Genomic DNA, 27,655 nt, shown 5'->3' on the forward strand with positions numbered 1-27,655 from the left:
TCGAGGCAGGTGGTGACTCGCTACTCGTGCACTCAGTGGATGGCACCTAATTGACACGTTCGCCGGCAGCTAGTGACGTCATCTGTCATAGGCCAAAGGAAACCCTACGCGTATGCTATAGCATACTTGTCCGCAAATATGTTAATATTATTATTCAGTTAAATATTTACATGCATACCAAAAAACTCTCCCAATCCCTTATCTTGTTTTCGCGTTAATACTAAAGATACTGCAGATCCCCATAACACACAGATTAGGAAAACAAGAAAATATCCGTTTAAAAATGTATTGTGATCCTCGTAATCCTAAAAGCTTATGTGATGGAAAGCTCGGGTACGTAATTGAAAGCGCAAGTAACGTAAAGAGCAGGGAGGGGAACATTGCACCGATACGATTTTTGTCGATGAAAAATGTTAGTTTAGTTTTTCTCATAAAATTTCACCAGAATATAATATTTAGGACTTGTCTTCTTGTCCTGGATACTTAGTGCTGAACCGAGTGGGAACTTTTGAATCCCATATTTTGAGGCCAATAATATTTTTACTCAACCTTAGCCTACTCTCAGAGGCAATGAAACAATGGAACAAGCCGCTCTGCTGTTTAGAAATCAAATTTTTAAATTCTATAGAAGCGTTTTTTCTTTCTCAACAACTGTAGAGTGGGACGAATCTTAACGAACGTTAGGTACGTTTTATTGTCATGTGAATTGAATCACAAAAATATCATGATAGTTAAATTGAAAATCTAAATAAATAAAATATCGAATAATGTTGTCGACACATCCCATCCCTAGCAAAGGGTAATAAACACGGCAGCCCAAAATGGATTTATGTATCGGACTAAAAACATTCCAATTTATTTACGCGAACTAAAAAGCGAAACGTATTCGGTAACTCAGAAAGGTTCCGAAACTTTTTCATTTTACATAGTTTCCTAAAGTTTCTGAAAGTTTCTGATTGTTTGGAACTGAGGCGTGTGTTTTTATCTCTCTTTTGAATTTTTAAGTAAGGTATATTGTTGGTTGAAATGGGTTTGATCAGGATACTTTTATAACTAAATATTTTGGCTCAGTGATCCAAAGTCTTGACCTTCGAAATAAGAGATCACCTGACCCGATCCTGCGCAGCCTCCTGTGGCCAATTTTTCAATAATGACAGTATTCGTCTGACAGTTTTACTTCGCCATTCAAGGAAAAAATTGACGCTGAATAACAATGAACAATTGTACAGTAACTGTGTCAAGTTTAGTGTCAATGGTGTGAAAATAGTCCACTGCATGTCACTGACTTGAAGCTGACACAGATTCACTGCCACACTGTACTCCCAGCGATGCGGGAGTAGAACTTTTATTTTAGGCTATTTCATTCCTATTACGTCAGACAAAACCTTCATCTGATCCCCACTCATAGCCAACTCAGGGGCAGCGTGACGCGCAGGGCGCAGGCGTAACCAGCTGGTCGTGCCAGCGTGCCGCCTCGCAAAAACTAGAAAGTCTGTGCATGTAATGGGTATCAGACTTTACAATGTACTGCATGATGACATAAAGCAAGCTTCTAGCGATGCAATATTTGTCCGCAAACTAAAATCCATCCTACTCGAAATGGCTTGCTATACTTTGGATTCATGAGTTCCTTGATACCTACGGGTCATTGACTGGATCGTGTACCTACTAATGTAATATGTGTGTCTGCATTACTTAGAATACCCAATGTGAAATGTGATTTTTTTTTTCTAAATAATCATTGTATGTAAAGAATTGACGTGTAAATGTGAATATTTTACCAATAAACATCTATATCTATATCTATGACAGGTGACAGGTTGTTCTTTTCTTCGGTTCCTCATGGCTGAGGGTCGCGACCACATGAGGTCGAGGCGCACCAAAGCTCTCCATTGACCACGGTCTTCTGAAGTCCTAATAATAGGCGCCTATGTCAATCCCTGGCAGGCCTTCTTCGCTACACACACGACACACACACACGACAGGTTGTTACAGATTAAAAATGTGGTCAAATATACACTAAATATATACACTATCATTCCTTACTTTCATTCCATTGCAATTTTTTCGTAGAATCATACGAATCCTAAAGGAATAGACAATCAATGGTAATTTTGGGACAGTATCTTGCTATCAAAACTAGGTTAGTACTTATACATTATTGAATATTTTAAAGCTAATTGTTAGTACATATAACATAAAACAGAAAGTAGACAACACAACAACACAACAATACAGCAATAGGTACACCTAGTGGCGGTCATGACACACTCAAAATGCCGCGCCATAGGTGAGTCATATCGGCAGGCTATAGTAGCCAAGATGGGGTTGGTACTGGCCCGCACTCTACAAAGCAACGAGGCACTTCTTTCGGGTATTATGGCATAGTAGTCATCCGTCTGAAATTAGTCACGGATATGTATGAAATGTCATAGATTCTGTTGTTTTTTTGGAAAAAAACTAGAAACAAATTTGCAACGTTAAACACACACAAACATTACAGAGTGATCATTTAATTTCAATCATTTAATGATCACTCATTCTCATTGACCATGTCTCTTATCTCTTATTATCTGTAACACATCAGTATTTTTAAATGTACCTACATGGTGATTATTTTTATATGAAAAATACAATTTTTTTTTGTTCGGTAAATGAAAAAGTTTATTGTTTTAATGTTAATTAAAATATCCGTGACTAATTTTGTAACACCTTACGAGTATAAAAGGTCTATATATAAAATGGATCGGATATATAATTGTCAGTGTCAAAAATTATGTATTTGATAATGATTTCGACGTGTCAAATTCATATCGCACCTAGATAAAATTTTTGACAAGAATATAAATATTCGAATTGAACAAAAATGGTTGAACAAATCTTTACCTCATCCATAATAATTAACTTTCTTTTGAAAACATGAACAAAATTTAATTACAACTGTCGCTATTAAAACTGTTCCGTTTTACAGCATAATAAAAACATCAATAACTCTTATGACAAAGCGATAAATTCCAATTTCGCGTAACATTTTGACCCTTCATATTTCAATAACTATTCGTAAGGCAGGCACGTTTGCAAAGTTATATTTGCGTTTAGTTGGGGTACAAATTGTGAGGGTTTTAATGAGATTTGTTCGGAGCGTTGTAAGTTTTCGGTTTGTTCAGCTGTAGGTGTAAGTTTGTTGGAGCCTTTAATATTCAACCGTGGATGCTAATTCCGCACTGCGTGGGGCCAGAGAGCACAGCATCGTTACAATGAACTTTAATTTCAGGAAAAACTCAATTTTTTTATAGGTACTACCTACTACGCCTGTTGGAAAGCGGAAATTTGAAAAAAAAAAAACGATATTGACTTGTGTAATCCTGCACCTAACTAATGTTCCTGTTTAGCCCAATGGTAGACAATGTCTCAAGGCGTTAAGCCCGCAATGTCTACTCTTTAAATTAAGTTTAAATAAATAAAAATCAATTACTTCGGTATGCGGCTTGACTTTCAATTTAAACAGTTATGTAGGTTTTATTTTTCGCGTTGAAAAACATTTCGAATTCCCCTGTTAATTTACTTTATAAATAATACTTATGTTAGAAGCCGCTTGGGATGAGTCATGATATTTATACGCAGCTGAATTGTAAGATTACAATAAAAAATACAGGCACTTGAATTATAATAATAAAAGATCAATCAAATACTTGGTTGAAGAGGGGTGAACTCTTTCCAGAAACCGAAGCTTTCATGTTAGCGATACAGGATCAAGTTATAGCCACCCGCAACTACAGGAAACATATAACTAAGGACTTAGACCGACCGACTGACTCATGTCGACATTGTAACAGTGCTCCAGAAACCATTCAACACATAACAGGTGCTTGTAAATCCATAGTACAAACAGACTACAAACACCGTCATGATCAGGTAGCAGCTATAATCCATCAGTATCTAGCCCACAAATACAAATTTATTGAAGTGCGTAAACCATATTATAAATATACTCCATCGACAGTTCACGAAAATCAGCAGTACAAACTGTACTGGGACCGGACTATAATAACAGATAAAACAATTCATTTTAATAGACCGGACATAACATTTTTTGACAAAGACAATAAGACCATTTATTTAATAGATATAGCTGTTCCAAATACACACAATCTACAATCAACATCCAATGAAAAATTAACTAAGTATAAGGACTTGGCAATAGAGCTCAGACGTCAGTGGCATGCAAGTACAGTCCATATAGTACCAATCATAATTTCCACGACTGGAGTAATTCCTAAAACGCTAAACAATAGCCTTAAAACTCTGCAGATCCCCTCTCAATTCATATACACACTACAAAAAGCCACAATATTGAATACGTGCCGGTTAACTAGGAAATTTTTAACATCATCGACTATAAACGACACCCAATAAAACTTCTAAAATATTTATTGTGCTTGGCCATGGCCCGCATAATAAATTAACAACCCTTGAAAAAGGAGAAATATATAAATATCAACCAAATAATAATAATAATATATACTTTATTGTGCACCACTTATTAAAAGGAGATTACATTAATAAAACGATTAAAACTAGGTAACAACAGGCGGTCTTATCGCTTAAAAGCGATCTCTACCAGACAACCTTTGGGTAGCAGGAAACAAATTACCAGAAACAATGAAACGGGTAGTGCCAACATGAAAATTACGTGTAGAATAAAACTGCACACATCAAAAACTAAGAAATAAGTAGTCACATAAACATAAATATTTTATTTATACCTAAATAATAAAATACATACAATACATAGCAAAAAAAATATATATACATATAAAAACATACACAAATATATTATATAAATATAAAGGCAAATCAAGGTAGTGAGAGGTAAGTTATGTAGCAAGATACAAACTTCTGTTTCCTCCCTGACGATCCTGTTTTGTCAAAAAATTTGGAAAATTTGGGAGATACTTCGGAACTTTAGGAAAATTAAATTTATTACAATTACCGGTTGCATTAAACCGGCCGGTTGCGTCAAACCGTCGTCTGTCACCGTTAAAGCGTTCGTTAAATTTTATTGTTTGGGAAATTCCATAGTCGTCTGCTGCGTGACGATGATGTCTGTAAAAATGTGGTTGATGCAACTGGCCCTTTGTTGCCATGATGCATTGAAATTAACATACGTACAAAGTCATACATTAAACGCTCAAGTTGTATAATAGAGTGTCAAAACGTTGACATATTTAGCAGCCCATTGAGATTTTTCAAGAAATAGCTTATTCCTCATTTAATTGAAAAAGCCCGAAAATGTAAATTAAGATTTCCCTTCAGACAACACACACACATATTTTATATAAGTATCTACTTACACAGTACAGTTAGTAATTACCCACTTTCACAGTAATAATATTTTTCCCTCACTAGCTCGGAAACACGTGTTTTGTCCTTTAATACCAGCGGGTAAAAACACATTGTATCCACTAGTGGGTAAAGTAATTTGACCTTAAGACGCTACGATACCCCTCATTTCTCCATACAAACGCTCTCGCCTGTTTCCTCTCTGGTTTTTGAAGCTAGATCAATGGTTTTTTCAACACAGACTTTTATTATCAATATCTGTGTCGGACCGTTTTGCTTTTTTTGATATTTTTGTTTTAAAAGGAATTAGAGCCTCTCAAAGTTGGCCAAAACGGCTTAATTGAATTTGCCAGAAAGAAAGGCGTGGTATTCAAAACTGAGATCAATTATCCAAAAAAACGAAACGGTCCGACACAGATAATTTCCTTGTCATTCTGATTTCCAAATTTCGTAACGATTGGTTAAGTTTTGGAGGAGGAAACAGTCGAGAGCGGAACCTCGATTTTTGCAGTTTTTACGCGGGATTTCGCGCCTGAGCTGCAGTTGTCCCTATCGCACCAAATTTGGGGGCGGGGCTAAGTTTTTATATACGTACACTGAAATAAAGTGATGGGAAATACTCGACATCTAATGTCGATAATCTAGTGATGTGAAAAGTTATCGATATACTACGTCGAAATATCGACATACCGTGTTTGACGAACTTTTTAGTTAGAAATACGTACTATTATATGTTCATATTTAAAATTGGTGGTCCAAAAAAGACCAGTCTGCTCCGAGACCACGGGGACAATGCCATCCATGAAACGTCGGAGGTTAGTGTTTAAAACATAGTAAATACGCGATTAAGTCCCGTTTGCAATTTTAAATATGTGTAAAAATCGTGAAAGTTTGAATCTGTATTATATATTCTGTGGAAATACTAAGTCCATATTTTTATAAGTATAGGTACGTAACAATTGCATACAGGTATAGGTTTATTTTATACATGCATAACTTTTCTCGTCATTGGTTTACTAGTAACAATTATAAAGTTATGCTGTATTTTACGATAGATTCCACGAATATTAGGCAACTATTTGGTATTCGGTCTTTTCAGCCATTTTGCCGAAAATTTGGTATTCGGTCATCATTGTTTATTTATTACTATTCTGCCGAACACCAATTAGGTAAGTAGTTATATTAGTCATATTATATGTACTTATTTACACACAATAAAAACAGACATAATATTAATAATTTAAGTCATGTTTTAAAATATTTAAAAAAATGATGGGCCTTATTTAGTAATACATAGTTTGTTCAGGTTGGTACCAGTACCTGCCCTTAATAAGGCCCAGTGCTTATATTTCTTCTAAGTTTTATCAATCATGCCGTTTTGTATATTTTCTTCGCAGACATAGAATCACAAATAGTTACTTCTTTAAATAAGGCCCATCGCTCGCTTCTTAAGTTTTATTTATTTATTTATTTCAAAAATAGTGATACAGCATGACAGTATTAAGTACTAAATCACTGCAAAACTAAAAACTAAAAACAGGTACAAAACATTTTTTATACATGATAAACTGTTGAAAGACGTACATCCATCCTCTCGCAGAACCTCAATAATTCATCGCGCACAGCACTCCATCTGCCAGCAAATAAATCGCACTCAGGTGCTGATGCTAAGAGAGCATTCAGGAGGGGCAAAGGGCGAACAAGAGGATTTTTCTGTGAGACACGGTTCGCGATACTGGGCCTACAAATAAACCACGATCACGAGGCCGGAAATTGACTCTGGTCGGCATAGGGACATAAAGGCGCAGTAATTGCGCTACGAGTTCAGGACAGTCTGATTCACCTCGTAAGACGCCACAGGCTGTAGTGAGATGCTTAAAATTTCGTCTTACCTCTAAGGAGTTGAAGCCTAAACAACCAAGCAAATATTTGGTTGGATATAAAAAGGGTAATACCCAAACTCTTTTTTATATAAGAACCGGAGGAACACTTTCTGTATTCTCTCCAGGAGCAGGATGTAGGATGCCTCATAAGGATTCCAAACAGAGGAAGCTGCTTCAAGCTTACTACGGACTAATGAAGTATATAGAAGCTTTACAGTATTCGAGTCTTGAAAATCCCTCGGGTTCCTAATAATGAACCCTAGCCTCTTGTAGCAGTCACGAGCTAATGTTATCATATGCTCGTGGAAGTTTAGATGCGAATCGAGAATGACGCCCAGATCGCAAATACTGTCAACCCGGGGTAATGGCTCCGATCCCAGGTAATATTCATAGTAAAGCGGATGACGAGCCCTGCTGAATGTCATAACGGCACATTTAGAGGCATTAAACGTCAGCTTATTTTGGAGACTCCATTGATGCACTCTGTCCACATCTACCTGGAGAGATACACAATCCGAGACCTCTTGGACACCGTAAATGACTTTGAGATCATCAGCATAAAGCAAGCACCGGGCAAATTTTAGAGTTGTTGCTAGATCATTTATCATGATTCCAAAAAGCAACGGTCCAAGTATCGAACCCTGGCTAACACCAGAGCGAGTGTGAAAGGTTTTAGATACGAAACAGCCGTGTTGCACATACTGTTTCCTGTCAGCCAAGTAGCTCGCAAAAAATCGGAGCAGCATTTATAACTTTGTGTAAACATTGTGTTCATAAATTCAATCATCAATTTTTGTGATAAGTATTTATACTACGGTCTGTCGTCTAAAACACATTTATTCAGGACTATGCATTTAGGATATGGTACTCTAAATTAGAGGGTTCAAGTCTTAACAAGCAGTGCGTCAAGGTCAATGTGGTCAAGATATGCAGACTTTATTTCATATTAAGTTTAAAGGGACAAAATTAGGTACTTAATTAAAGTAGTGTGGGGTAGCCTGCTGTCCTACGGGGCAATATATTATATTATAATGTATTGTATGTATGTGTATTGTGTATCATAAGTACTGGGCGTTTGCGGGGTCGCCTTCCACTCTGAGGCCACCACTCAAATACTGGCGCTGATGATAGCTCATCTTTGAAGATTATATCCGATCCATCTCTATTTCCGCAACGCTACTTCTTGGGTATCGAAGGTTGTGAACATGTGGACACATGGGCGGCATGGGCCTTATTTCATACCTGCATCAAATAAGACCCATAGTTTTTCTGTTTAATAATACTTACTTTTTACTTTTTTACTTACTGCACGAAATTTTTGAACCATTTACACTTATCAAGTTATAAAATGTACATAACATTTCGAAACTTAATAGCCGGGCCTTGTTTGCACAAGCAACATTACATAATTATGCCCTTAGTAGGTAGATGAAATGATTATTACCAACGTTTTAATTCTGCGGTAACAAAAATGCTTTGCCGAAAAGTATAAATAAGATCTAAATAATAAAAGTATATAAAGTATCTATACGTTTAAATAGCTTAGGTTTAAATTTAGCTGGCAAATTAGTTAAGCATTTTTATGGTTGGTATGCATGTTGGTAACGACGAAAAAATGCACATTTTATTACATTATGATTATGGTAAGTAATTAAATAAATATTGGGGACACAGATCAACTTAGCCCCAAACTAAGCAAAGCTTGTACTATGGGTGCTAGGCGACGATATAGCGCAGGACACCATCGCGAGCGCAGACTTCTGGCCGAAAGGTGTGGTTTTTCGGCGATTCCGGGGCAACTTGCCGAATCCTACACCGGGGCAAACGACGCAACGGAGCCACGCTGTTACGTCATCGCCCAAATAAATTGTTTAGTTTTAAACTTTATTGTTTGTTTTTTTTTCATGTTCTTACTTACTGTTTTTTTTTCTTTTTTGTTATCTAAGTTTCGTGACGCATTGGTTTTACTGTAATGTCATGTAAACATGTTTTTACTAATAAATAAATAAATAATACATACTTAAATAGATAACATACATACATACAATCACGCCTGTATTCCATAAAGGGGTAGGCAGAACACATGAAACTACTAAAGCTTCAGTGCCACTCTTGGCAAATAAGAGGTTGAAAGAAAACGAAACTGTGACATTGCAGTGACAGGTTGCCAGCCTCTCGCCTACGCCACAATTTAACTCATATCCCATAGATAAATACAAAACCATACTTAAATAGATAAATACATACTCAGGAACAAATATCTGTGCTCATCACACAAATAAATACCCTTACCGGGATTCGACGAACGACGAACGACGACGGGAACCGAAGACAACATTAAAATTAGGTAGTTAATTAAAGAACTTTGAAGTAACCTGCTGTCCTACGGGATAAATATTATAATATATATAGGTATCCGTATATTTTTATTCTTTTCCTTCCGGCGACCGTCCTTTGTCACCCATGTTTCACAACTAAAGAGTAAGACGAAATTGACGAGTGAAGATGCTCTGACTGAAACAATTACTTTTCATATTATTAATGTTTACCATTACACACAGAGCACAATCTCATCGGTAAATATTGTAAATTTTACTTTATTTCGTCGTGCGTTTATCATAGCGCTCTTGAATAATACGATTTTGTAAAGAAAATATCTCCTAGATACATACTATCAATTGTGTCGCTTAGTTTCAAACTTGGGTACTTAAATCCATTCTGCTTTAAGATTGAATATATAAAAAATATATATTAACCTTGTAGCAGAATGGATTTATCCAGGTTTGAAGTTAAGCGACCTAATTACGCTTAATTCGGTATGTAAATACCTTATTTTTTGTTAAGTTACTGATGGGCCTTATTTCATACATGCAGCAATTTGGGAAAAGTGCACCTACTTAATGCACAATTGCACATGGACCCAATTTTTTGACCCATTTACACTTATCTAATTATAAAATGTACATAACATTTCGAGACTTTTAACCGGGCCTTATTTGTATGTAGATTACAGATGCCCTTAGTTAGTAGTTGAAATGAGTGTTATATACGTTTTAATTCTATGGTAACAGAAATGCTGATATGTAAGTATAAATAAGTTTTAAATAATAAAAATATCAATCAATACGTTTAAGTACCGATACCTAGGTTTAAATTTAGCTGGCAAATTAGTTAAGCATTTTTATGGTTGGTCTTGTTCTGTGCTAAACCTTGTATTTCTAATGCTAGGTAGGTAATATGTATACACAACCCTAGAAAATTAGAAATATAAGATGCATATGTAGCTTTCCATCTGAAAAAGGTCCTTATGCTTTGGCAGATTTTTTGTTAGAATTCTGCTAAAAAGTTGTAATTACCTTGGAACATAATCCGGTGTCTGGTAAGTATAATAGGTACCAAATTGTTACCTAGTTAAATTTTCCTACGCTGTCACTTCTGTCAAACATGTGCAAAAAAAAGAATAAGATTCACATACATTTTTGGTAGGTAGATACTGTCAACCAATTATGTAGAATCCTAGGCCACTCTAGAACACCGTCCTTTATTTGCTACAGAAGTCAGTTTTACTTTTACTGTGAAAGGGTCTAGATTGGCCTATGACCTAGGATTCAGATTATGATATGGCTTCTCTTTGAAATCGAAAAGGTTTTAGCTTTTTACATACCGAATAACTTTATTTCGCTAACAATGTGACTATTTTAAAAGAAATCATCTTTCAAGATAATCACATTATGTATAAGATAAGGAATTTTGTTTCTACCATTCCTTAAAACATTACAAATTTGCATTTTAGTCACATCAGTACACTTAATATCTTCACGGAGTCCAAAACATTATTGCATCAGAAGTCCGAAACTAGACAAAATATAGAGAGCGCTTGAGCGCGAGTAAGTACTTGCGCCGGCCGCGGACGCGGGTGTGTGCGTGCGCCGCGCGCACGCACACAGGGCCTCTCTGTGGGTTCCACCCCCGTCAGCGCGACGGCGATAAAGACCTAAAAATCTCAAATTTGAATTCGTGCTTCGGTATCGTATCCTCTTAACGCCAGTAGTACATACGCCAAATTACCCGCTTGGCTGTGAAAGAGAAGTATAGCTTATTTTATTTTTATTTATTGTTATTAATATACAGTGACAAACTTATGTCTAACATATAGTCCCACAAAACTCTGGAACAGAACGAGTTTGTCTGTGGGATCAACAGTCTCTCAATTACATAAACAATTAAATTAACTTAAAGAAAAATCATTAAACTTCTTAAATAATAGATAATATAAATTATTAATGATTAAACGAACTTACCTGAAGTGAAGTTCTATCATAATTATCCGAGTTGCTTCGTCGAATAGATTATAAATAAACACAATGTAGTTTCACGCAATGCTGGCCTGTAACACTGAATTTGAGAGAATAGAAAAAAGAAATATTCAAAAGCGTATTGACATATGACATTTCCATCATTTAGTTCAGAGATATAACCATATTTAATATAAGTGCATACCTGTATGCATAATTAAATATGCAGTCCACCCTTACCTATGTTAGGTGTGTTTGTGTATTGACGATATTTCACGATGGGGTTGAGAATGAACGGGAGGGCGGGATTCTAATCTATTCGACGAAGCAACTCGGATAATTATGATAGAACTTCACTTCAGGTAAGTTCGTTTAATCATTAATTATCCTCTTTGCTTCGTCTTCTAGATTATAAATAAACACAATGTAGATATTGAGAGAAATCGTGAAATATCGAACAAAAAAGGAAGGAAACAAGTCAGTAAACAACAATTAATTTACTTCGAGCACAATTTTTTGGTTTATATTAGGATAGTTACATAAGTATAAAACCGGTCATTCAATTAGACATAATTATTAGTTTTGGCAAAGGTTGAGTTATTTGTCCCATTAGTATATCGGTTACAGAATTTACCAAATATAGTTGAAGAGCCGCTCCATCCCGCGGTCTTTCTTATTAAGTCCAGGTTAAATTCTAAGCTACACGCCTTAGAGGTTGCTGTAGGTCCATCGATCTAAACTACGGAAGTTTAAATCGATGTGTAGGTCGCATACTATGCGCGGTAAACAAGGTAATATCTATACCGCATTCTCCCAAAGTTTGTCGAATCCAACGACTTATCGTTTACGAGGTTACGGACTTATGGGGTTTTTAATAGAATAGAATAGAATAGAATAGAAATGATTTATTGTTTACCGTGTTATAGATTACAATTTTTACACAAACATATGTCTCAACGGTAACCCTTTTCGGGTATACAATATTACTTAAACTAATAATATACTAAAACTAATACTACATGCTATTTGGTTCACATGCTAGTTAGTCTCATACATAAAGTATTCATGCATATCATAAAAGACGTGATCAATCAACCACCCTTTTAGCTGTTGCTTGAATTTTTTCCCGCTTAACATTTTTATACATGAGGGTAGGTGATTGAAAACTTTGATTGCTGCTATAAATGTACTCTTACAATAAGCTGCATTTCTGACTGCCGGGAGCAATATGTTATATTTGTATTGTGATCTCACATTATCACGTTGTTCAGAGAAAAATGAAAAGTTACATTTATTGTCCGACACAAATAGGCAAAGCTGGTAAATATACAGTCCAGTTAATGTAAGAAAATGATTTTCTTTAAAGACGTGCCTTATGGACTCATTGTTGTACAAGCGATATATGATTCGGATGCATTTCTTTTGCAGAATGAATGTTGTTTCTACATTAACCGAATCTCCCCAATAAATCAAACCGTAGCTCAACAAGGGATACACATTTCCATAGTACGCGTTTTTTACTATATCCACTGAACATGAATTCGATAGAATGGACAAGGCATAGCACTGACTGGAAATTCTTTTATTAATTTTTTCCACGTGAGATTTCCAATTTAAATGTGGGTCTATGGAGACGCCTAGAAAATTAGTACTATCTACATCTTGTATTATGGTGTCCTCGTATTCAATATTGATGTTCAGTGGATTGGTTTTGTAGTTCCTAAACTGCATGACTTTAGTTTTACTTGTATTAACATTTAGGTTAATTGAACTGAGCCATTCTACTACAGTCTTCAGACAATTATTTATTTTCTGTTGAAAGTCACAATCTTTAAGATTTATTAAAAGAGAATCGTGGTTGGCACGTAACAATTTGGCAAAGTTAACATAGGTTGGGCTGCGCCCGGTCTGGAGGTTTTAATGAGGTCTGGAATATTAATAGTGATTTCATTAGTATGAAATGTAACATTATTTAGAAGAAGTTTAGCCAAAGTTTGGTCTCTGTGAGCGTAAGCAAAGTGACGAGTTTCTAGTTCTTGATCTAATTGAAGATTTTGATTGGGGAACCAGGATGCTAGATTATCTAGTACTAATGAAGTGTTTCATGTTTGATTATATTTCGGTAAAGGCGGGCGTATTTTATAAACGCCTTTAAAGCAGCGTTTAATTCGATCATCGCTGCCGATATGTGCGCCTAAAATCAGGGACAGAGCGGACCTACAGCTGTTTAAAGTATCATATTGAGCGTTAGCTTCATACAACTGAGTAAGAAAAATTAATATAGGTATTTAACAGTGGAAAAATGTCTGCCTTGGGTGAGGCCTGAACTCACGGCCTCTGGATCGATACTCCAGCGCTCTGCCAACTGAGCAACCAAGACTTCAACCAAGCCAGCGAAATTTTCCACTGCTAAGGTCAATGGGACCCGTAGCATACGCCCCCCCCCCCCGTCCTGTAGCGTAGCATTTTTGCTAATCAGAAAAAAAAATCCGTTTTTGAGGAAGTAAATAAATCTAAGTTATTGATAGTGCAGAAACTGTACCATTTCTTTAAGCAAGAGTTTTCGTATTGATTTTAGAAAATTATCATATAGGGAGGCAACCATTATATTGATGGATGACGGGGGGGGTCCCGTCTTAGTAGCGACTCCCGGACAAGATTCCGGTAACTACGGTAACTCGGTAGTGTACGCTGCGATCGTTGGAAATTAGATATGATCAAGTCGCTGTTAGGTCCAAAATATAAAAGGATTACCATTATACCTGTAGCCTCGTCTCTTATGATTTCTTGTCCTTTTTAGAATCATCGTAAAAGTGGGGTACACGTAAAAGAAGAATTTACTCCATTGGAATGGTGAATGCATTTATGTTAAATGCTTGTGGATCCTTGTACCAAGACACGTATGCAAGACATTTTTTGTTTAAATAACTGGCAAGGAGGTCTATTTCCGGTATACCAAATGTCTTGATAATCGTATTGAAACTGAAATTGTTTAGTTCCCATTCGAAATCTGAGTGAGAGCGACACGATTCCACGTCTGCTAAAGTGTTCTCCGAGGATTTGAAATATTCCGTGTCTCACACCATTCTTTGTTACTTGGTTGAGGTGAGGAAACTGCATACCACCCATTCGATTAATATAAGAAATTGCTGTCATGTTAACAATACGAAGTAAGATTTGGCGGTTTGACATACCTTTAGCAAAGGTTTGTAAGCCATAAAAGGCTGCCAATATTTCTAGAAAGTTAATATGGTTGTGGTTTTCTTCTATGGACCAAGGACCACCTGCAGTTTCCTCTCCACATGCAGCTCCCCATCCCGAAGTAGAGGCGTCACTAAAAATTTCCAAGCAGTAGGCGTCATATTTAATTTTGTTTTTAGGTTTGGTTATGGCGCGACACCACCAATGAAAGTCTGCTTTTAGTGACTGAGGAATATTCATATATCTTTCAAAGTCATCGGGATCGTTCATTGAGCTGAGATATTTTTGTCCTTCGAATTCTTAAACATAAAGAGAGACTGTACTCTACCGCAGGACACGTAAAGCAAGCCGATTAAACGAGCAAAATCAATATAAAGATTTAATTATTTCTTAATTTTATGATTTTGTCATCAGGCAAAGTGGCTTGGAAATGTTTAGTGTCTATTATATAATCTAAACAGTTACACTTAATAGTACTGGGTCTCATGTTACTCTTCTCCTCGTTTATAATGAATCTTAAAGATGTTAAAAGTTGTTTTGTAGCTAAAATATTTTCCAAACAAGTATTATATGTTCGTCCTATTAAGAGAAAATCATCTAAATACACAGAGGATATGTAACCACAAGTTCTAAGCAATTTCGTGACTGGATTCATTATTTTGGTGAATACAAATGGAGCAGTACTAAGGCGAAATGGTAATACATTAACACTTTCGCTACCAAGAACCCGACTGTCGGGCACACCGCTCGTAGAAGCGTAGCCGATTACATGGGTTTCCCCGTATGTAGCGAAAATGTCGTAGCGCCGCGTAGAGCCCGGTTTCGAAAGTGTTAAATTTATACAATTTTGTATTAAATTTAAATCGGAGATATTTTCGTGAATTTCATTTACATTAAAAATAAGCGTCTTTAAGGTCTAGAGTACTCATGAAACATCTCTCAGAAAACAGTTTTAAGGCAGTCCTTAAATCCTCCAGTTTAAAATGTTCTGTGCTAATGAATTTGTTAAAGTTTTTAAGATTAAGGATAAATCTATGTTTACCATTTGGTTTTGGGATTAAAAATATAGGTGATAAATATTGTCCACTAAGTACATGGTTTACATTCAAAAATAGAAGCTTTTCATTAATAGGAAAGGTTCTTTCTTTGGGAGGGTGAACTTGCACCACCGGGCGTTGTGTAATTATCTAGTATCCGGCTATCCATGATAACGTCACTGGATCTCGTGTCGGCAGTGACCATTGATAATAGAAATGGGACAGTCTCCCTGTGTGACTCACCGGTGTTCCAGCTAGCGGCGAAGCAAGTAGGTACCTGTGGAGGGACGCTCGACGCGATGTGCGCGAGCTGCTCGCGTGCTGACTCCTGGAAGAGGCAGGCTCCCTGCTCTTCTGGATCCCCTGATGCCTGTGACTTGGAGGAGAAGCCTTCCAGATTAAATTATGTTTAGGGTCAAAGTTTTTGTTATATGACATGGGTAATTTCAGGTCGGCTCCCGACTTAGATATGGATTTTGCAGTCCTACATGTTTCGGAAATTTCCGGACCAAATAGGAATTTATCTATGTTCGTCTTTGTATTTGTACTTTCATATCTTTTTTATTTTGTAGAGGATAACGTTTCGTCGTGTGATTGAGTCTAGGCTTTGGTTATCACAAAGTAAACGGCAGGCATCCATTTGAAGTTTTATATCTGGTCTTGTCTACTTTAAAGTACTGAGAGCCTCACCAACGAATGATATTGCTCGTCCAATTTGTTTTTGTTTTAATTGTATACCTTTGTCTCGCTGAACTGTTGCATCCGAGACCGCAGCTATTAATTGCGGATTAAGTTCTGGAGCGTCAATCAAAATGCAGTTTATAGGAGGTAAGTGTCTGTCACATAGTTCCTTGCGAGCTTCCGTGGTCAAGCCATTAGTCGCAATGTACTGTAGACGCTTTGTCCAATCGGTTTGAATTTCTTTTCCATATTGCTGGATTAGTGTCGGATCCTCACCCAGTATTTATAGAAGAGTGTTGTCTAGAGTCTCATCTCCTTGTAGCAAAGTTACTTCCGGTGTATCGCGTACAGGAACATCTGGTGCAGAGGCGGTGGCCGTTGTTTTTTTTTTTTTTTTGTTGCTCAATTGCTTGTGTAGGTGCTTCGGATGTCTGCAGTGGTATGCCTGGAGTTGCCGGTGGGGACAGTTCCGATGATGGACGGGCCGGCGGATTAGTGGGGCTCATTGATTGTTCTGGCAAATGAAAGGTCGTTCTTATGGTTTCAAGCTGATTAGTATCCTCATCCCTTATCGAGTAAACATCGCCGCGCAAGTCGCCTGTAAGTATTATATCGATAGATCATGACATAGATGACTTTTATGCAGCTGATGAGAGGGTTTCATAACGGCAACAGGCTTTGACGGCAAAGTGACAACCCCACAGGTTGCCCGCAGTGCTCGTATGGGTTCACGTCAGAACGTAAAGTGACTGCCCCAGAAGCAGCCCGCATTACGAACCATACACGTGAGAAACTGTCAAACTGCAGATATTTGTCATGTTATTAAGTTTCTTCCAGGCATAGTATTAAATTCACGTTAGTAGGCAAAGTGACAGCCCCAAAAGCTGCCCGCAGTGCCGACAATGCACGTGAGCCATGTCAAAATGTATATTTTTGTAATTTCAATTACATCCAGGCATATTTAACCACGCTAGTAAGCAAAGTGACAGCCCCATAAGCTGCCCGCAGTGCTGACCGTGTACGTGAGAATTGTATACTTTTGCACTTATTCCAATTTCATCCAAGCATAAGATTTCATATATTTTATTATTAATACATTGTAGCTAGTGTATTTGTTGCTGAAATAGATGTTTATTGCTGAAATATAAAAAGACTGACCTTTTACGTTGATTGGAGATTGTATAAATTTGTGATATTGTTCTATTCTTATTTAAGTTCCATTATGTTATGCAGTGGATACTCGGGTTGCCGATCCTTTTGGTTTATATTACCCCATACTTATAGGTATAAAATTAATTTTACGCTGAAAAAAAGCTTTTAAAGAGAGAAAAAAGTGTTACGTTTAGCACTGAAAATTTGTGAATGATGGAAATGTCATATGTCAATACGCTTTTGAATATTTCTTTTTTCTATTCTCTCAAATTCAGTGTTACAGGCCAGCATTGCGTGAAACTACATTGTGTTTATTTATAATCTAGAAGACGAAGCAAAGAGGATAATTGTAATATATATAGGAAATGTTTTTTTAGCATAGTTTTAAATTTGTTTGGGTGCTTTTCACTTCGGATGGCTTCAGGTAAGCTATTGAGCAGATATGGAATACGCTTTTTTAGCGATCTGTCACCAAAATAATTATGAATTCTAGGCACAGATAGCTTACCTGTAGCCACCGACTTAGTGTAATAGCTGTGCCCTATAGGATGTTCCTGAGCGATACCCTTTTGACGAATATACGGAAGGCGTAAAGCCAAAAAATAGTAGGGTGTAAGATGTTACACAGAAATATCGACGCGCGGCCTGCTGCATACTTATATAGTAACTCTGAAAATATATTTTGGTTTGAAATTGAGATCGACTTTGTCAGATTCCTTTGTTTTTTCATGATATAGGGAGAAAATAAGCAAAAAATTTCGCGATAGTAAGCGATTACCTTCGCTTGTCAACGCAACTCTGAATGAAATGACTTTGCTCCCTGTTCTGAATGAAATGACTATTCTCTGTTTTGAAGATAATTTAATTTCGATCTGGTAATTTTGCGAGCTATTTCAAAAAGTTACTTTCATTAATCGACCGACGAATCGACGACCGGTCTGGCGCAGTCGGTAGTGACCTTGCCTGCTACGCCGCGGTCCCGGGTTCGAATCCCGGTAAGGGCATTTATTTGTGTGATGAGCACAGATATTTGTTCCTGAGTCATGGATGTTTTCTATGTATATAAGTATTTATATATTATATATATCGTTGTCTGAGTACCTGCAACACAAGCCTTCTTGAGCTTACCGTGGTACTCAGTCAATCTGTGTAACAATTTCCTATTATATTTATTTATTTATTTTTTATTTATTAATGTCTTAATGTGCATAGTAACTTTATACTAATATAATTTAATAATACACGTTTCAAGCACGAGAGGGCTCGCGCAATAGTCCCCACGCTAGCTCAATGCGGACTTTGAATTTTTTCGCAGATGTATATTATTATGCAGAAAAACTATTGGTAAATATAAAATCACATTTTGCACGGAAGCTCCAAAATACTATAGATACGAGCCAGGATTTGATTTCGCGACTTCCGGATTGAAATTCGGCCGTTATTTCCACTAGGTCACTACCGCTTTTATACCGTATGATATTATTTATGCTTAATGATTAATGAGAGACCTAGATATGTTTTAGGTTCTTTCATAAATTTCACGTTGAATTTACATCTACAGTACATTTGACTCGCGTGTTTCTTCCATTACTTACACACATAAAGTAAGTTGCGTGTTCCAGCCCCATTGATAACCGTTGCTGCTACGATAAATCGGAGCGCCTTACTTTTTCGGCGTTTCTTGCCGAATCCGACGGCTTTCTGTTTTTCAAGCTCAGTATTTAGATATATAAGAAACTTAATGGGCTACTTGCGTATTCTGTGGTGTCCCTAAGAACCGGGTGGGCGCCACGTTTGCCACGGCTCATGGGAGCCTGGGGTCGGCTTTGACAACTAATGCCAAGATTTGGCGTAGGCACTAGTTTTTAGTTTTAAGCGACTGCCATCTGACCTTCCGACCCGAAGGGTAAACTAGACCTTATTGGAATTAGTCCGGTTTTCTCACGATGTTTTCCTTCACCGAAAAGCGACTGGCAAATTTAATATCAAATGACATTTCGCACATAAGCACACGCCTGTATTCCCAAAAATTGTTATATTGCAGTGACCAATTCCTATGCTCACAACACAATTGCACCTAAAACCCACTGTCGACTTTTACGACACCCTTGGGAGGACTAAATCTAGGTAATCCATATAAATCCAGGTTGCAAGCCCAAGTCCTGGTATTGGCATTGATTTGTGTAGATTTACAGATTTAGCATTGCCCCAACATCTTCTATGCTACATTTGTCTTCATTGCGTCATACTGCTAAAAAGATGGACAGCTAGAGGCTCGTAGAATGTGATACCACAAAATTCCTAGGTTTTATTTTGGATTTAAACTTAGACTTAGAATATCACAATTTTCATGGCTTTTTAAAGCCTAAATGTGTTTAGCTCTAATATTAATCAATCAATCAATCAATCAAAATATTCTTTATTCAAATAGGCTTACAATAAGCACTTTTAAATTGTCAACAGTGTACAATATTCATCTTATTCTAAATATCAGAGCAATTTATTGGTGCAATAAACAATATTGTTTTAAAACTACATTGATTTAATAAAATGATATCAATCTAAATTGTATAAAAAAATACTAGTATAAAAACTTCTAGAATAAATTCTAAATGTCAAAAAAATTGTGTAAAAATACATTGAATTATCAATATCATCATTAATAAGCTATATAATTAATGGTTTTCAGCAATACTTGTATCCCACAGTGTTTCATCATTCATGTAGTCTTGTGTGCTATAGTAGGCTTTAGAGATCAGTATACGCTTTACATAATGTTTAAATCGATTAAAAGACAGTTCAGTGATGGCATTAGGAAGTTTGTTATAAAATCTTACACAATTACCCATGAATGATTTTTTAATTTTATGGAGCCGAGTGAAGGGCACTGCAAGCTTATGCTTATTTCTAGTGTTTATATTATGTACATCACAGTTTTTCTTAAATTTACAAATGTTTTTATGTACATACATAATATTCTCATAAATATATTGACAATGCACTGTCATTATATTAATGTCCTTAAACTTATCTCTAAGTGAGTCTCTATGGTTCATTTTGTATATTGCTCGAATAGCCCTCTTCTGCAGAACAAATATGGTATTTATCTCTGAAGCACTGCCCCATAGTAAAATACCATATGACATAATGCTGTGAAAGTAACTAAAATAAACTAATCGAGCTGTTTCCACGTCTGTTAACTGACGGATCTTGCTCACTGCAAATGCTGCAGAGCTCAGTCTATTCGAGAGGGTAGCAATATGGGGACCCCACTGAAGTTTAGAATCTAAAGTTATGCCAAGAAAAACTGTACTATCTACCAGTTCCAATTCCTCATCCTTCACAACGACACTTGCTTGTTCATTTTTAGCATTACTCGTTACAAACTTAATACATTTAGTCTTTTTCTTATTTAACAATAAGTTATTAACACTAAACCAATTAACTACTTCGGAAATAGCATTGTTTACATTTTCACAAGTTTGTTGCTGACGTTTGACTTTGAAAATAAGGGAAGTATCATCTGCAAACAATACTATATCATGGTGGGTCTTTACAAGATATGGCAGGTCATTAATGTAGATAAGGAACAGGAAAGGCCCCAATATTGATCCCTGCGGTACACCCATAGAGACTAGTGACCCCGGTGAGCGCTGTCCATTCACGTCGACCCTTTGTATTCTATCGTGTAAGTAAGATTTGACTAAATTCAGTGCCGATCCTCTCACTCCATAGTAGTGCAATTTCCTGATCAGTGTTTCATGACAGACGCAATCGAAAGCCTTAGATAAATCACAGAAGATACCCAAGGCATCCTGTGACTCCTCCCAGGCATCGAAAATCTGTTTGATTAGCTCAACACCAGCGTCGGTTGTTGAGCGACCCCGTGTAAAACCAAATTGTTTATTGTGCATTAGATTATTGATGTTAAAATGTTGCAATAGCTGAAATAACACTAACTTTTCAAAAATTTTGCTGAATGTCGGTAACACTGATATCGGTCTAAAATTAGTGGGGTCGGATGTGCTACCAGATTTAAATAATGGAATGACTTTACTGTGTTTCATAAGATCAGGAAACTCACCACAATCAACACTGTTATTAAAGATAACTACCAAGTCAGGCGCTACAATTTCTATTAAAGATTTAACACCATGGACAGAGACTCCCCAAAGGTCACAAGTTTTTTTAACATTAATTGATTGAAATGCCTTAATTATATCTGAGGTACTAACATGTTCAAATACAAGGTCTCTACTACATTCTGTGACATTATCTTCTAACAATGTAACGGCAGATGCAGGTGATGAATTTAAGTGCCTAGTTGTGGAAACTGGTATATCAGTGAAGAACTTTTCAAATTCTGTTGCTACTTCTAAATTGGAATCTACAATTTTGCCATCAATTTTTAATTTCAGTTCATTTGTTCTTTGCTTTGATCGACCAGTCTCCACGTTAATTACTTTCCACGTTGCTTTAATTATATCGGAACTACTTTTAATTTTCTTGCTTAAATAATTACGTTTAGCGGTATGACAATCTAATTTAAACTGTTTCGAAAATTGTTTGACATGTTCTTTAAATTCATCACTCGTATTAAACCGCCGTTCCTCATACAAGGCATACAATGCACGTCTTCGTTGATGTAACTCTGCAGTTGCCCACTCACTAAAAACTGATGCATCACTAACCGTGACCGTTTTTGTTGTAAATATCGTATTATAATTTTCCATATAATATGTGTGAAAGAATGAATTATACATATCATTAGGACTCATGTTTGGAGACAGAACGGGTAGCGCCTGAACTAAACTCTGTTTCATTCTTTCCACGCGGTCCGAGGTTACTGGTACAAAAGTTATCTGTTTTTTCAAGGTATTTTTCCTAGCAGCTTCAAATACCATTAATTGACCTAAATGGTCGGACTCTAAATTGCTGATTACATTTTTTGTAATAGGAAAAATATCTGTGAAAATATTATCTATACAGGTTGCACTAGTAGCAGTCACTCTAGTAGGCTCCATAAAAATGTGGTTCAGATTACATGATTTGAAAAATTCAACAGCCTACAACTTAATGTCGAATTTTCTAAAATATTTACATTAAAGTCGCCGCAAATAAGTAATTTCTTGCTGGAAGGCGATATTTTCAGTAGCACAGATTCCATTATGCTTTCATATAATTCAAAATTACTTAATGGCGGCCTATACACGCACACAACAATAAATTGCTCCAATTCTACTGCACTTAGTTCTATAGTCCGTTCAACAGACATGGACACAATATCCTTGCGTTCCTTAAATTTTAACTGATTATTTATTATAATTAACGACCCACCATGTATGGAACTATGCCTGGTGAACGAACTTCCTACCTGGTGATTAATAAATTGAGGCATTAATTCATTATTTTTTAACCAGTGTTCAGTAATACATAAAATATCTATATAAAAATCCTTCATAAAAAGTTCAATTTGTAAATCTTTACCTCTAATACATTGAATATTTTGATGCACCAGGTGGATATACTTCCCTTGCTTACAGTTTTTTTCCTTATATTATATATTTAACACCATTGTATACCACATTTAATGGCAAATAAATCATTTCATTTCATTTCATTTCATTTCAAGAGCTAAACTATTTCCCGCTATGTTATGGCAGTCACCTCAAAATGAATAAGTATTATGTTTCTCGCCATCTTGTTTTTGGTCTGCTTAGGCCTCGATTGATCTGTAGGTAATGTCCAATATGCTATTTTGTTTTCTGCAATAAATTATTTATTTCTTAGGGAAATTAGGGAACTTGACTATTATATACTTAAAATAAAATATTTTATACCAAGCACAATATAAAGCATCAGATAAATATAAGAAAAACAAGAATAGAAGTTATTTTTATATACAATTTCTATTTAATTAGTCAGGTAGAAATATACAAAGTAACTGAGTCGACCGTGAGGTCACTCAATTCGATTTCATATTAATTCCATATTAGGCAGACGTTAAAATTCGTTTTGACAGTTCTTAAAAAGAAGCTGATTTGACTATAGTAGGCAAGTCAAGTAGCCTTTTGTTTTGACTTATCTTTCCAATAACACCAAACAGACTTATCTCATCCAAAATTATGAGAGACAACAATAATTATTATTTAGACAAAATTGACTAAATCCCACGGTAAACTCAAGCATTGTGTTGTAGGTAATAATTCAATAATACCACTTGAGCTTGGGTGAAATGGGTGAGTTCTCTTTTGACGTCACCATGGTACGATAAACAAGTATTTATCCATTCACATCAGAAAACTCGCAAACAATAAAGAGGAATAAAGGTGAACGTAATTTATTCATAACTCCCGCGATGGATTTCGCCGGGGCGCAGCGCAGCAAACTATGGAATGGACCCAGTGTTCGCAAAGCTAAGCGAGTTGGCGACTCCAGCAAAATAAATAGGCTACTTGCCTCCTAATCAAATCAGCTTCTTTTTAAGAACTGTCAAAACGAATTTTAACGTCTTGCTAATATGGAATGAATATGAAATCGAATCGAGTGACGTCACGGTCAACTCAGTTACTTTATATATTTCTACCTGACTTATTAAATAGAAATTGGATTTAAAAATAACTTTTAACATTTTTCTTATATTTATCTGATGTTTTATTTCGTGCATGGTACAAAATATTTTATTTTAAGTACAGTCAAGTTCCCTATTACAGCGGAACCTACTCATGGTGTTGTGTTTCTGCTGATGAAAAAGTTTGCCAGAAGACGAGGTTGAAAAGTTTTCGGATAGGCCATTCGTAGCCTTTTACAGAGTTGGCAGGCTTAATTGGTACCCAAGATCTCCGTGACGCGACAGACAGAGCGATACATTTTGGGCCTCTACAGTCTTCCAGTTATCCACAAGAGAAAAAGAAGACCGCAGTACCTGACGAATACTGACTGTATTAGTGCCTCAAAAACGTAGCAGCCCTGCAATTATACTTCCAATTTTATCACTCGCATCTACGTGGATAAAGCATCCGTCACGCTCTGCCGGCGTATCATGCTGCCAATTTTATCACTTATCCACGTGGATAAGACATCTGTCACTCTCACACTGACATACTTGCTAAAGCGTGACGGATGCTTTATCCACGTGGATAAGTGATAAAATTGGCATACGCCGGCTGGTAAGTGTGTTAGTGTGAGAATGACAGATGTCTTATACATAAAATTGGAAGTAGCTGGAAACCGAAGTAATCGGCAAGCGGCTTTAATATTCTCTCAATAAAAATATGTACAGGAATTGAGTATCCACAATGTCACCTGACTTTTAAACCTTATCATACAGCTGTAAAGTCCATTATTGACTGGTTAATCTTACTGGTACTTATTACCTTTTTCTTGTCCGTTTAGATTCTGAAATGATCGGAATGACATGATCAGTGAATCTTTGAGAATTTCGACAATAATTAAAGTTAAGGATTCCTTGTCATTTAGCTTCTTGTAGCGAGAAATTAATTTGGTAAGGATTTATAGGACAGGCTACATCAAAGATTTTAATATCTATTGGAGCGGTCAAGACGCTAACAAATATCTATGAAACCTGACCAGAAATATATGACTATTGTCAAGAGGGCGCTGTTATTATGATGTATGGGTAACGGTAAAGTTTTTTTTTTGTATGAATTGGTAGACGTTTGACCACGATCACACCTGATGGTAAGTGATGATGCGGTCTACGGTGGAGCACGCTTACCTATGAGATACCTATTTACTCTTGCTTTAAAGAGGCCTGGATTGTATTATTTATACTCAGGCCAGGCATTCCACTCCTTGGCGGTTCGCAAAATAAATGTTGAAGCGAAACGCTTAGTGCGTATTTTTGGAATACTAACCGTGAAGCGATGCCGCATTGCCGATTGTCTGGTGGTCCTATGGTGAAATGGGGACGGAGGAACAAGGTTGTACAGTTCCTCAGCGCTCTCTCCGAAGCGTATCCTAGTTTAGTATGAAAAAAATTGTTCTTATGAAAGTCCGCAACATGGCGCGTAGATGCATGCAACATAAACTGAAATAGATACCATACACTAAAGAAAAAGCGATCAAGCCCACTGGTGGCGAAGCCGGGAATCGCACCCGGGTCTCCAGCTAACGCGGCTGACGTGCTAAAACCGTTACACCACCCCGACCGCCGAGGTACCCGTCGAAATTTCTCTAGTGTATCTTATCTCTGAAGGCTGGGCGCCTTTGACCAACTCTAAGGACGAGCAATTTGATTTGATTTTATATGAATCCTTTTGCAGGATTACGATATAGCGAGAGAGATGGTGCTGCCATCTATCGATGTAGGGAACACATCAAATAATTTTATTTAATGTTTAATAAAATAATTTGATTTGTTCCCTACATTAATGCATGCATCATGTTCACGGAAATAGAGGTAAGATGATTTTCCATGCAACTGCGTCGAAATATCGGGACCTCAATAAAAATCAAAAAGTAATCACGGACGTCTATATGCCGGTCAATGTTTTTATACGTATATTTTCATATACTTGCCTGGTGAGTATGAAATCTATTTAAGTGTGAGTGTGTACTTTTTATATTTGATGAAAATTCAGGTAATTTAAAGTACCTACTATGTTTTACATTGTTACAAAAGATACAGTTACAAAATGCGCTTTCTACCGTACCGTACACGCAACATTTTCCATTCCGAAACATGTTTTTTTTTTTTAATCAAACTCCGACCAACTAACTGTTAACAGAGCAAACGAGGTTCCAACGAATTTTTGCATAGATTTAGTTTTTTCACACTCGGTTAGGAAATGTTTCCTCTCTGTAATAAAAACGGTTGGCCACCTCTGCATTGGAAGTTTTTGTTGGAACCTGGAACTTTTTGTTGCAGTACAATTTCAAAAACGTTTGATTTTTATACCACACCAAATTGTAAAGGGTTTTAATTCTTTGGAAACTGAAATGAAATAGTTATTTGTTATACAAGGGGGCAAAGTTGTATTTTAACGCCGAGTGTGGTATTGAAAAATGAGCAAGTGAAAGGACTATATAGTTGAACCACGAGCGAAGCGAGTGGTTTGAGAATAGAATCCTGAACTTGCGAGTTTTTTAACACACGAGAAGTAAAATACATTTGCACCCGAGTGTAACACAAAACTTTTCCCCTCACTATAGCGAGGAAACTACAACGCAAAAACTGCGTTTATCACTGCTTCCAGTAGTTTCACAGGTGGTAAATCATCTTTATTACTAGATTCAACTACTTTTATCAATTTTAAAGCAGTTAATTTGACTTTATTCAAGGTCAAATTACTTTACTCACTAGTGGATAAAATGCGTTTTTACTCACTTGTATTAAAGGACAAAACACGTGTTTCCGAGGGGAAAATTGTTTTTTTGCAACACAATTAAAGTTATTGTGTTAGCTAACTACAAAATTAAAATTTTGAAAAAACCTCCGACCGCGCGACATAGTGGACCGATTTTCATGAAAGGCTAAGAACACTCCCACACAGCTTTCAAACAAAAGAAACTAAATCTAAATCGGTTTATCCGTTCGGGAGCTACGATGCCATAGACAGACACACACACACACAGAGAGACAGACAGACAGATAGACAGACAAACAGAGAAAAAGGTATGGTGACCTAGATGGCATTACACCTTTGAGGGACGCTCGGCTAGACGGCGCTAATATTAATATTTGACATTTAAACACATATCAAGCTAAGAATATGGGCCAAATTGTCAAAACTGAGGTTCAAAAGTTTTAAGCCTCTGTCAAGAAATGGCAGTCTATGTACTGTGATTACACATTTTACTTCGACGGTAACTCTATAATACTCGATCCTCTTTAATATGTACCTACTTACTATGTTGTTTCCCGTATTGAGTAAAATTGTTAATTGTATAAACCAAGTCAGAATCCCGTCGTAAGTTATAAGCGTTTGATTATAAACCTTAGGAAGCGACAATATCTCGTACCGTGACACAAAGCGGCGTTTGTCGCGCGATTAATCGCAGTCGCAGCGTAATGAAACCGCGATAGATTATCCTGCTATTA

The 27,655-nt window shown here is 36.5% G+C and overlaps 1 protein-coding gene across 1 annotated transcript in view; it reads right to left on the bottom strand.

Annotated features, from left to right (window-relative positions):
- Positions 1-14,787: 14,787 nt before the first annotated feature.
- Positions 14,788-27,655, bottom strand: part of LOC125229131 (uncharacterized protein K02A2.6-like) — a 49,532-nt gene continuing 36,664 nt past the window's right edge. Inside the window, exons 3-4 of the mRNA XM_048133911.1 lie at positions 16,003-16,149; positions 14,788-14,855 (exon numbers count right to left, since the gene is read on the bottom strand). Of these exons, the coding sequence (XP_047989868.1) occupies positions 14,788-14,855; positions 16,003-16,149 (215 nt within the window). The remainder of the gene's footprint in view (positions 14,856-16,002; positions 16,150-27,655) is intronic.

Source organism: Leguminivora glycinivorella, chromosome 8 (genome assembly GCF_023078275.1).
Source record: "Leguminivora glycinivorella isolate SPB_JAAS2020 chromosome 8, LegGlyc_1.1, whole genome shotgun sequence".
NCBI classification, from domain to species: domain Eukaryota; kingdom Metazoa; phylum Arthropoda; class Insecta; order Lepidoptera; family Tortricidae; genus Leguminivora; species Leguminivora glycinivorella.